The 12379-nt window shown below is 58.3% G+C and overlaps 1 protein-coding gene across 1 annotated transcript; it reads right to left on the bottom strand.

Annotated features, from left to right (window-relative positions):
• Nucleotides 1-2366: 2366 nt before the first annotated feature.
• Nucleotides 2367-3545, bottom strand: LOC306945327 (C-type lectin domain family 2 member B-like; the record flags this gene model as incomplete). Its single annotated transcript, XM_079534048.1, is given in 6 exon segments — nucleotides 2367-2508; nucleotides 2608-2714; nucleotides 2918-3102; nucleotides 3376-3481; nucleotides 3485-3502; nucleotides 3504-3545. Coding segments are annotated over 6 exon segments (600 nt in total).
• Nucleotides 3546-12379: the final 8834 nt, after the last annotated feature.

The following is a 12379-nucleotide window of genomic DNA, read 5'->3' as shown; positions in this document are numbered from 1 at the left end:
CCATCCCTGGAGGTGTTGGAGGCCAGGTTGGATGGGGCCCTGGGCAGCCTGGGCTGCTGTGCAATGGGGAGATTGGTGGCCCTGCAGTGGCTGCAGGGTTTGGAGCTTCGTGATCCTTGAGGTCCCTTCCAACCCGGGCCATTCTGTGATTCCGTGACAGCCTTCTGCGAGCACAAGAGCTCTCCACCCCCCAGCAGAAGAAACTGAGCAGAGGAGGCGGGCGGCCGGCATGGCTGAGCAAGGAACGACAGCTGAATCTGAGGGAAAAGAGGGAAATGTACAGGAAGTGGAAGCAGGGTTGTGTAGCCTGGGAGGAATACGGGGCTGCTGTGTGCATGTGCAGAGATAGATTAGGAAAGCCAAGGTGCAGATGGAGCTGAACTTGGCGAGGGATGTGAAAGATAACAAGAAGGGGTTGTACAGGTCCATAGGCAGGAGAAGACAGGCCAAGGAGAGCGTTCCCCTCTGACGAAAGGCAATGGGGAGCTGCCTTCCTCAGACATGGAAAAAGCTGAGGTACTCCATGAGTGCTTTGCTTCAGTCTTCACGGGTGGTCAGGCTCCTCCCCATGCCTGCCACGACCCTGAAGCTCCAGGTGTGGGTGAGAGGAGCCGATTCCATCCAGAGGGACCTGGACAGGCTGGAGAAGCGGGCCCGTGAAAACCTGATGAGGGCAATAAGGCCAAGCGCAGGGTGCTGCAGCGGGTCGGGGCAATGCCAGCTCTTGATGCAGACTGGGCGAAGATCTGCTTGAGAGCAGCCGTGCGGAGAAGGACTTGGGGGTCCTGGCGGACCAGAAGCTGGACACGAGCCAGCAGTGTGCGCTCGCAGCCCGGAAGGACAACTGTGATCCGGGCTGCACGAAAACGGGGCGGCCAGCAGGGACAGGGAGGCTCCACCAGCGGCTCCGGCCGCCCCCGCCGTCCGAGCAGCGCACACAGCGCAGCGCCGCGCCTCGCTAACGGCGCTCAGCGGGACCCAGCGCCGAGAACAGCGCCCAGCAGCGCCCCCTGCGGGAACACAGCAGCACACTGCTCCGCACCAAACACCGCCTGCCGCTCTGCCCTTCACCACCAACACTCCTCCCCGAACGGGGAGGTGCACCGTGCCCGGAGGTACTGCCATACCGGGACGATGCGCGGAGCGGAGGGAGCAAGCTCCGGGTCCAACTCCCGCGCCCAAAAATCCGTTTAATATAAAGTCCTCTCATCGAGGACGTATCAGATATTAAACTGATAAGAACAGATACTACACTTGATCTTAGCCAAAAGGCCGAGAAGCGATGGCTTCATCATTCCCCGGGCGCCGCCCACCCCAACGCCCACCCCCGACATCTCACGGACGCGCACACGCCGCCCGCACCGACCCTCCCCCGCCACCCCAGCGCAGCTCCCCACCCCCGGCGTCCCGCTCCGTTCCCGCTCCGCTCCGATGGCGGCCCGCCGTTTCGCGGTTCTTCGTGTTTGAGAACTACCGGCGGCCCCTGCGCCGCAGATTAGCATAGCCCCGCCCTTGGAGCACACCTCACTCCATGTTTAACCACTCTTAAACATACCGTTAAGCCGTACTGAACGTTCCTTCTCGATCCTGGGCTGACCTGTTCGCAGCTCCCCCCACGCCGCTCTCCGTCCCCTTTTGCAGCACTGAGCGACAGCAACGGCAGCCGCCGCTCACCGCCATCGGTGCCACCTGCAGCCGCCGCTGTGCCCCGGGGGTCCTTCTGGCAGCGCTGCTCTCCTTCCCAGCCCTCTCTCCGTCACACGCACAGCGGCACCGAGCGCGCCCTCACTTTGCTGCTGCCCCGCACGGCGCTGCAGGGACACAACAGGAGGACGCGGTGCTGCCATCGCAGGGACAGAACGGCACCGACTGCACAGGAGCAAAACCACAGCGACTTTAATGAGAGCTCAGCGCAATTACAAAACGCTGCAGCTCAGCAAGAACTGTGAGTGCAGAAAGCCTCCTGCAGGGCTGCGGCTGTGTGACAGCACCGGGAGCAACGTCGCCCAGAGCCAAAGTCAGACAGCGGCTGGGAGCGATGGCAGCGTGATGTGACACAGTGGTGGCACCGCAATGTGACACAGAGCTCGAAAGGAGAGCAGAAATACCCCAGCCTGGAGTCTGGCCACACACGGCAGCACATTGAGATCGCTGCATGCTGCTGTGACCTGTAAGGACCCTTACAGGGCCCTCCCTTCAAGGCAAGGTGCAATTAAACATGTTCCCTGAGAGATAACGAGCAGCAGAGCTGCGTGGTTCCCTGCAGGAACAGCTGCAGCAGTGCTGGAAAGAGGCAGATTCCAGCACACAGCCATGGCATGGCCGTGCCCAGCAGCATTGGCACGAGCTGGCTGGGCTGGGATCTGTCACTGTGGATTTGTCCCATTCCTCCAGGGGACGAAGCTGTCGGCTCTGCTGCACACCCACAACTTCTCAGTGTGGCACAGGGCTGAGCTGATCCTGTCCCCATTCAGGTACGCACATCGGCCTCCACCTCGCAGCTGGAACCTGAGCACAGCAGGGAGCAGAATGGGAAACCCAATCCCAGCCCATCCCAAACAGACCCTGACACACATCCCAGACAGACAGACGGACGCACGCACTGACCAGTTGCTGAAGGCGCTGCCGTCGGCCCACGTCCAGCGCTCGTCCCCTTCTGCCCTGTGCAGCCCAATCCAACAGTTTGCCGGGCCCAGGTACCGCAGCATGAATTCCTTTGAACAAACCCAGGTGTGACTGCAGCCGTTGGAGCACTTTCCCCCCTCAGGCCCACGTCTCAGCTGCCACCTCGCTGCAAGGCATCTCCTCGTGGCTTTGGCGTGGGGCCACTTGGGGGCACCGGGAGCCGTTGGTGCGGCCCCACAAGTGTGGGTTTCCCACCCCCGTGTTGGCACTGCGGCTCACGCCCCGCTCTCACCATCTCCTCCTCCGTGTCCACGGTGGCCAGGGAAGCTCCGAGGCGCTGGCAGTGCTCCCTGCTGCTGTGCCAGTCACTCTCGTTGGACGAGAAATAAAAGCATTTCCCTTGCAAACCGAGCCAGGCGTCGGGGCAGACGTGGGAGAAGGGTGGGCGAGGTGAGCACGACTCAGAATGCTGGAGCACTGAGAGGGAGAGAGTTGGGCGAGTGAGAGGCAAAGAAGGTTCCCCTGCAGCAGGCGTGGGCTTGGGATGCACGGCCATGGGGCGATGGCCTCGCAGCGGTGGCAGAGGCTGGGAAGGTGGAGCAGAAGGCGGTTTGGGGCACCACGTGGGCGCCCCAGGAGCTGGGATGGGGGCTGTGCTTGGGGAGCAGCTCAGGGCTGGGAAACCCCATTGTCCCCCGTCCTACACCCACCATAGAGGTTCCATCCCCGTGGGATGCGGGTGGCACTCACCTATCACAGCCACCAGCCCCAAAACAAGGATCCATGGCACTGCACACACAGCCATGCAGACCACACGGTGCCTCTTCTTCCTCAGCTCACTGTATTTGGAGCCTGGTCAGACAGAGAGCAGTTCATGCAGTCACACCATCACCACGGCTGGAAAAGACCTCCAAGATCATGCAGTCCAACCATCCACAAACCACCACCATTCCCCACCAAACCGCATCACTTTGGACCACAGCCCCACAGCGCTGTGCTGCAGACCCCCACGGCTCCGCTCCCCTCTCTGAGCTGCAGGGCCTCAGTGTCTCCCTGGCAGTGAGGGGCCAACGCTGAGCGCAGCGCTGAGCTGCAGCCGTGCGGGCAGAGGCACAGAGAAGGGTCGGGCTGAGGACACAGCAGTGCCGGCAGAGCACTCTTCTGAGCAAAGCCCTCGCGGGGATCGATGGCAATGAGGGATGCCGGTAGAGAGGTGAGGTGAACTGAACCCAAAGCTGCGGCTCCACCCGGCGTTCATTCCCATCTGCTCAGCGCAACAACTCCAAATACTCGCCTGAGCACACAGCAGGTGATACTTATCTCCGCGGGCGCAGGTGCGGGGTGGGCAGAGCAGGGCGAATTGATGCAGCTGATCAGCATCTATAAATACCTGATACATGCAGGAAGCAATGGGACGTGGCCAACTGCTTCAGCTGCTCCACCACCTCCCTGCACAGCCTGTTCCAGTGCTCCTCACCTCACTGTACAGCCGTTCCTTTGCACATTGGTGCAGAACTTCCTATGCTGCTGTTTCCGGCCATTTCCCCTTGTCCTGTCTCCACGTACCACTGAACAGAGCCTGGCCTCACCACCACGGCCCCCACACCTCAGATATTTACAAACCTGGATTAGATCCCCTCTCGCTCTTCTTTTCTCAAGGCTGAACAGACCCAGTTCACTCAGCCTTTCTCCATAGCAGAGATGCTCCAGGCCCCTCCCCATCTTGGTGGCCCTCCGCTGGACTCTTCCCAAGAGATCCCTGTCTGTTTTGTGCTGGGGAGCCCAGAACTGGACGCAGTGCTTCAGGTGAGGCCTCACCAGGGCAGAGCAGAGGGGGAGGATCACCTCCCTCCACCTGCTGGCCACGCTCTTTGCAATGCACCCCAGGATGCCGTTGGCCCTCTTGGCCACAAGGGCACACTGCTGGCTCATGGCAACCTGTCGTCCACCAGGACACCCAGGTCCCTCTCCGCAGAGCAAATCTCCAGCAGCTCATCCCCCACCCTGTACCAGTGCATGCAATTATTCCTCCCCAGATGCAAGACTCTACACTTGCTGTTGTTAAACCTCATCCGGTTTCTTACTGCCCAGCTCTCCAGCCTGTCCAGGTCTCACTGAATGGCAGCACAGCTTTATGCATAGGAACGTCTTCACAGTCAGGGTGACGAAGCACTGCGAGGAGTTGCCTCCGCCGATGGGGAGAACGGGGGAAGGGCTCCCAGCGCCGGGCACAGCGGGGACACAGGCGGGGGGGGGCACCGCACCGCGCGGTACCGCCGTGCAGCGCCGGGACGGTCGCACAGCGCCCCTTATGGGCGGAGCGCCGACGACTGCGCGGCGGCTCCCCTGACGGACGAACCATAACGTGGGCGGTTGCGGTCCCGCAGCAGCAGCGCTGTGTCCCGGACGGCGCACGGCAGCAGGTATGGGGGGGAGGGGAGAGGGGGATGGGGACGGGGCAGGGATAAGGGGAGGGGGAAAGGAAAGGGGAGGCGGGAGGGGAGGGAAAGAGAAAAAGGAACGGAGATGGGGAGGGCAGCGCCTTTAGGGCCGTTTGTTGCATTCTGTGGGCCACAGAAGCAAGGAAGGTTTGGAATCTTTTCTCCTGGTTGTGCGGCGTTTTTCTGTCATTTCGGCACCGCTGTACGGACGGAGCCTTATAAGAGCGCTTCTGGGGGCCGCGCCCGTTCCGGGACCGTTTGGGGCCATTTCGGGCCGTTTCGGTGCCTTTTCGGACCGCTGTGCGGTGCGCTGCGGTCGGTCGGTGCCGCTCGCGCCCGTTGCGGGGCGGTTCGGCGGAAGAAAGGGGCGCTCAGCACCGCACGGAGCCGTCCCGGTGGGCGCTGCACCGCACAGCGTTAACAAGAGCAGCGCTCAGCACCGCCCGGCGCTGCCGGGATTTAAAGAGCGGCGCGAATGGCGTTGCGACGCGGTGTCCTGCAGTGCAGAACCAACGATCCGCAAGACCCGCACCCACCGCACCGCGCTGCCGCACCGTTTCCCCGTTACTGAGGGCGCAAAACCCGCCACGCGTACCGCTGCGCCTCCGCGTGGATCCCGCCGACCTCCATCTCTCTCTGTTCATCGTCTCTGTCCCACCCGGCTCCAAATCGCGGTCAGCGCTGCCTCTCGCTGTCTGCCCGTCTGTTTCTGCAGCCGTATCATCGCCGCCACGCGACGCAGGCGAAAAAAATGGCAAGTTTCACTCCGGCGGCGCGATCTCCATTCCGACCGCGGCGGCGCGCTGTGCCACGTTCCCGCGCAAAGTCGCCACTTCTTTCACACCTGCCCGCCATTGCGAAAAAGCGCGCGCAGCCCCGGTCGCCGATTGGTCGCCGCCGCGCCGTCCCGCGAACCACGGCCCGCCATTGAGCCCTTCGTGCCCGCGGTACCTGGGGGCGCTTTGGGGCCCGTTTTCGGGTGGCTGCGGGACGGCTTTGTGCCACTCGGCCGTTTGGGGGATGCCCGCGGGCGTTTGGGCCGTTTGTGGGCGCCGGGCCGTGTCCGTGCCATCGGCCCGTTGCTCTGGGCTCTCAGTGCTGCTTTGGGTGCTTTGGGCAGCCAGGGGCCGATCCACGGCCGTTTGGGAGCCGCTCTCGGGAGCATTTTGGGGTCCTTGTGGGGTCGTTCTGGGCTGGTTTTGGTGCCATTTGGGCCGTTGGAGCACCGTTAAGGCGCGTGTTGGGGTCATTTTGGGGTTGTGTTGGGGATAATTTGGGGTTATTTGGAAGCCAATGGTGTCCATTTTGAGGCCAACCAGAGCCTTTTCAGTTTGTTTCAGGCTGTTTTGGTGCCATTTGTGTCACTCACTGATTTTTTTGGGTCAATTATGGGGCCTTGTGGATCCGTTGTGAGTGGTTTTGGGGCCATTCTGATGCCTTTTGAGCCATTGCAGGGCCATTTGTGTCCGTTTTGAACCATTTCGCATTAGTTTGGGTGTCTTTGAGGCAGTTTTGGTCTATTAGGTCTGATCTGGGGGCATTGTGGGGTTCTTTCTGTCTGCTTTGAGTAGACTTGGTGACATTTCTGTGCATTTTGGGCTGACTGTGTCCTTTTGGGTCCATTTGTGGCTGCCGTTGCTGTCTCTCAGTGCTGCAAAAGGGGACGGAGAGTGGCGTGGGGGGAGCTGTGAACAGGTCAGCCCATGAATGAAAAGGAACATTCAGTACGGCTTAACGGTATGTTTAACAGTGGTACTGGGGAGGGGGCAGAAGAAAGTTGATGGTAGAAAGAGAAGTCAGCTTGGGGTGGGGGGTGGATATTGGGTTGAAAAATAACAGCAAGACAGGGCATCCGGGGGGGGTGGTTGCCTGAACAGAGAGGGAGGAGGTCTGACTAAGAACAGGAAAGGTTTCATTCACGAGTTCCATTTTCGGTATTACACATTGACATTGGTTGGTTTGCTTGGCAATAGGGAGCAGTGTATCACATTGAGAATGGTGGAAATACCCAAATAGTTTTTGTCTAGAGGATAAGTGATACCAAAGGCATCTCCTCATACCAAAGCCACGAGGAGATGCCTTGCAGCGAGGTGGCAGCTGAGACGTGGGCCTGAGGGGGGAAAGTGCTCCAATGGCTGCAGTCACACCTGGGTTTGTTCAAAGGAATTCATGCTGTGGTACCTGGGCCCGGCAAACGGTTGGATTGGGCTGCACAGGGCAGAAGGGGACGAGCGCTGGACGTGGGCCGACGGCAGCGCCTTCAGCAACTGGTCAGTGCGTGCGTCCGTCTGTCTGTCTGGGATGTGTGTCAGGGTCTGTTTGGGAATAGTAATACTGCTACCTTGGACTTCAGGAGGGCGGACTTTGAATTGTTCAGGGGACTAATATGGGGAGTCCCCTGGCATTCAGTCCTAGCAAGCAAAGGGGTCCAAGAGAGCTGGTTGCTCTTCAAAAAGGAAGTCTTAAGGGCGCAGGAGCAGGCAGTCCCCCTGAGCTGCAAAATGAGCCGGCGGGGAAGAAGACCGGCGTGGATGAATAGGGAGCTATTCCTGAGGCTCCGGGAGAAAAAGAGAATCTACCGCCTGTGGAAAGAGGGACAGGCCACTCAAAATGAATACAGGGAAGTTGTTAGGATGTGTAGAGGTGAAATCAGAAAGGCAAAAGCCCAGCTTGAATTTAACCTAGCTGCTGGTGTGAAAAGGAATAAGAAACTCTTTTATAAATACATTAACAGTAAGAGGAGGACAAAGGAGAATATCCACTCTTTGCTGGATGAGGCTGGGAATGTGACCACTGAGGATAAGGAAAAGGCGGAGGTTCTGAATGCCTTCTTTACGTCTGTCTTTAAAAGTCAGACCAGTTATCCTCAGGATACCCCTCTCTCTGACCTGGTAATCTCGGCCGGGGAGCACACTAACCCCCCTGCGATTCTGAAAGAAACAGTCAGAGACCTACTGCTCCAGCTGGACTGTCACAAGTCGATGGGGCCAGATGAGATCCACCCGAGAGTGCTGAGGGAACTGGCGGAGGTGATAGCCGAGCCGCTTTCCATCATCTGTCAGCGCTCCTTGTTGACTGGTGAGGTCCCAGATGACTGGAGGCTTGCCAATGTGACTCCCATTTACAAGAAAGGTCGTAAGGAGGATCCGGGGAACTACAGGCCTGTCAGCCTGACCTCGGTGCCAGGGAAGGTTATGGAGCAGATCGTCTTGAGGGAGATCATGCGGCATGTGCAGGGTGACCGGGGGATCAGGCCTAGCCAGCATGGGTTCATGAAGGGCAGGTCCTGTTTGACCAACCTGATCTCCTTCTATGATCTAGTGACCCATCTGGTGGATGAAGGAAAGGCTGTTGATGTGGTCTACCTAGACTTCAGCAAAGCCTTTGGCACTGTCTCCCACAGCATTCTCCTGCAGAAGCTGGCAGTCAGAGGCTTGGATGGGTACACTCTTGGCTGGGTAAGGAGCTGGCTGGAGGGCCGGGCGCAGAGAGTGGTGGTGAATGGAGTCAAATCCAGCTGGCGACCGGTCGTGAGTGGTGTTCCGCAGGGGTCGGTGCTGGGGCCTGTCCTCTTCAATATCTTTATAGATGACCTCGATGAGGGCATCGAGTGCACCCTCAGTAAATTCGCAGATGACACCAAGTTGGCTGGAAGCGTGGATCTGCCTGGGGGTAGCGACGCCCTACAGAGGGATCTGGACAGGCTGGAGAGCTGGGCTGGAGCCAATGGGATGAGTTTCAACAAGGCCAAATGCCGGGTCCTGCACTTCGGCCACAACAACCCCAGGCGACGCTACAGGCTTGGGGCGGTGTGGCTGGAGGACTGCGTAGAGGAAATGGACCTGGGGGTATTGATTGATGCTCGGCTGAACATGAGCCGACAGTGTGCCCAGGTGGCCAAGAAGGCCAATGGCATCCTGGCTTGCATCAGAAACAGTGTTGCAAGCAGGAGCAGAGAGGTGATTGTTCCCCTATATTCAGCACTCGTCAGGCCGCACCTCGAGTACTGTGTCCAGTTTTGGGCCCCTCACTGCAAGAAAGACATTGAGGCCCTGGAACATGTTCAAAGGAGGGCAACAAAGCTGGTGAGGGGTCTGGAACACAGGCCACATGAGGAGAGGCTGAAGGAGCTGGGAATGTTCAGCCTGGAGAAGAGGAGGCTCAGGGGAGACCTTATTGCTCTCTATAACTTCCTGAAGGGAGGTTGTAGTGAGCTGGGGGTCGGCCTCTTCTCTCGTGTCATTAGTGATAAGACCAGGGGGAATGGTTTCAAGCTACGCCAGGGGAAATTCAGGCTGGACATGAGGAAGTATTACTTTTCAGAAAGGGTGGTCAGGCACTGGAATGGACTGCCCAGGGAGGTGGTGGAATCACCGACCCTGGGGGTGTTCAAGGAAAGACTGGATGTTGCGTTGAGGGACATGGTTTAGTAGGAGCTATTGGGAATAGGTGAACGGTTGGACTGGGTGATCTTTTAGGTCTTTTCCAACCTTAGTGATTCTATGATTCTATGATTCTATGGATGCGCTGGGATTGGGTTTCCCATTCTGCTCCCTGCTGTGCTCAGGCTCTGTCTCTCGCGCCCCGCCATTGAGCCCTTCGTGCCCGCGGTACCTGGGGGCGCTTTGGGGCCCGTTTTCGGGTGGCTGCGGGACGGCTTTGTGCCACTCGGCCGTTTGGGGGATGCCCGCGGGCGTTTGGGCCGTCTGTGGGCGCCGGGCCGTGTCCGTGCCATCGGCCCGTTGTTCTGGGCTCTCAGTGCTGCTTTGGGTGCTTTGGGCAGCCAGGGGCCGATCCACGGCCGTTTGGGAGCCGCTCTCGGGAGCATTTTGGGGTCCTTGTGGGGTCGTTCTGGGCTGGTTTTGGTGCCATTTGGGCCGTTGGAGCACCGTTAAGGCGCGTGTTGGGGTCATTTTGGGGTTGTGTTGGGGATAATTTGGGGTTATTTGGAAGCCAATGGTGTCCATTTTGAGGCCAACCAGAGCCTTTTCAGTTTGTTTCAGGCTGTTTTGGTGCCATTTGTGTCACTCACTGATTTTTTTGGGTCAATTGTGGGGCCTTGTGGATGCATTGTGAGTGGTTTTGGGGCCATTCTGATGCCTTTTGAGCCATTGCAGGGCCTTTTGTGTCCGTTTTGAACCATTTCGCATTAGTTTGGGTGTCTTTGAGGCAGTTTTGGTCTATTAGGTCTGATCTGGGGGCATTGTGGGGTTCTTTCTGTCTGCTTTGAGTAGACTTGGTGACATTTCTGTGCATTTTGGGCTGACTGTGTCCTTTTGGGTCCATTTGTGGCTGCCGTTGCTGTCTCTCAGTGCTGCAAAAGGGGACGGAGAGTGGCGTGGGGGGAGCTGTGAACAGGTCAGCCCATGAATGAAAAGGAACATTCAGTACGGCTTAACGGTATGTTTAACAGTGGTACTGGGGAGGGGGCAGAAGAAAGTTGATGGTAGAAAGAGAAGTCAGCTTGGGGTGGGGGGTGGATATTGGGTTGAAAAATAACAGCAAGACAGGGCATCCGGGGGGGGTGGTTGCCTGAACAGAGAGGGAGGAGGTCTGACTAAGAACAGGAAAGGTTTCATTCACGAGTTCCATTTTCGGTATTACACATTGACATTGGTTGGTTTGCTTGGCAATAGGGAGCAGTGTATCACATTGAGAATGGTGGAAATACCCAAATAGTTTTTGTCTAGAGGATAAGTGATACCAAAGGCATCTCCTCATACCAAAGCCACGAGGAGATGCCTTGCAGCGAGGTGGCAGCTGAGACGTGGGCCTGAGGGGGGAAAGTGCTCCAATGGCTGCAGTCACACCTGGGTTTGTTCAAAGGAATTCATGCTGTGGTACCTGGGCCCGGCAAACGGTTGGATTGGGCTGCACAGGGCAGAAGGGGACGAGCGCTGGACGTGGGCCGACGGCAGCGCCTTCAGCAACTGGTCAGTGCGTGCGTCCGTCTGTCTGTCTGGGATGTGTGTCAGGGTCTGTTTGGGATGGGCTGGGATTGGGTTTCCCATTCTGCTCCCTGCTGTGCTCAGGCTCTGTCTCTCGCGCCCCGCCATTGAGCCCTTCGTGCCCGCGGTACCTGGGGGCGCTTTGGGGCCCGTTTTCGGGTGGCTGCGGGACGGCTTTGTGCCACTCGGCCGTTTGGGGGATGCCCGCGGGCGTTTGGGCCGTCTGTGGGCGCCGGGCCGTGTCCGTGCCATCGGCCCGTTGTTCTGGGCTCTCAGTGCTGCTTTGGGTGCTTTGGGCAGCCAGGGGCCGATCCACGGCCGTTTGGGAGCCGCTCTCGGGAGCATTTTGGGGTCCTTGTGGGGTCGTTCTGGGCTGGTTTTGGTGCCATTTGGGCCGTTGGAGCACCGTTAAGGCGCGTGTTGGGGTCATTTTGGGGTTGTGTTGGGGATAATTTGGGGTTATTTGGAAGCCAATGGTGTCCATTTTGAGGCCAACCAGAGCCTTTTCAGTTTGTTTCAGGCTGTTTTGGTGCCATTTGTGTCACTCACTGATTTTTTTGGGTCAATTATGGGGCCTTGTGGATCCGTTGTGAGTGGTTTTGGGGCCATTCTGACGCCTTTTGAGCCATTGCAGGGCCATTTGTGTCCGTTTTGAACCATTTCGCATTAGTTTGGGTGTCTTTGAGGCAGTTTTGGTCTATTAGGTCTGATCTGGGGGCATTGTGGGGTTCTTTCTGTCTGCTGTGAGTCCATTAGGTGCCATTTCTGTGCATTTTGGGCTGACTGTGTCCTTTTGGGTCCATTTGTGGCTCATTTGGTGCAGTTGAGGTCTGTTTAAATCTTTCAGCTCTGGATGCTGATAAGGCACTGTTTTGCTTCTCACCATTGTAATATTTAAAGTCACAGTCAGTGTCTCCTTTCTCCCTCCCGCCCGCTCTCCCAGCTCCAAGAACAGAACAGGCAGATCTCAGCTCCACCATCCAACACTCCCACACGATGGCAGCAGGAGAACAACAACGAAATTCTCTAGAGCACGAAGCAGAGCAGTTCTGCCCAGGAGATGAAAACCAACGATCCAAATGGGGTAAGAGAAGAGAATCCGGGCTGCATGGGGGAACGGAGCCCGATCCCATCTGCTTTCTGCCCCACCAGGCAGAAAATTGGAACATAGGCAGAAGGAAAACCTCCCCTTTGCTCTGTGTGAGTGGAGTGCTGGTGGGCGTCATCGTCACGCTGGTGTTTGGGAGAGGTGAGTGCCACCCAGCATCCATTGTGGGTGTAGGACGGGGGACGATGGGGTTTCCCAGCCCTGAGCTGCTCCCCAAGCACAGCCCCCATCCCAGCTCCTGGGGCGCCCACGTGGTG

This window comes from Tetrao urogallus (genome assembly GCF_951394365.1).
Source record: "Tetrao urogallus genome assembly, chromosome: 1".
NCBI lineage: Eukaryota > Metazoa > Chordata > Aves > Galliformes > Phasianidae > Tetrao > Tetrao urogallus.
The sequence above is the reverse complement of the archived record's forward strand: the minus strand, read 5'-3'. Positions and strand labels throughout refer to the sequence as shown.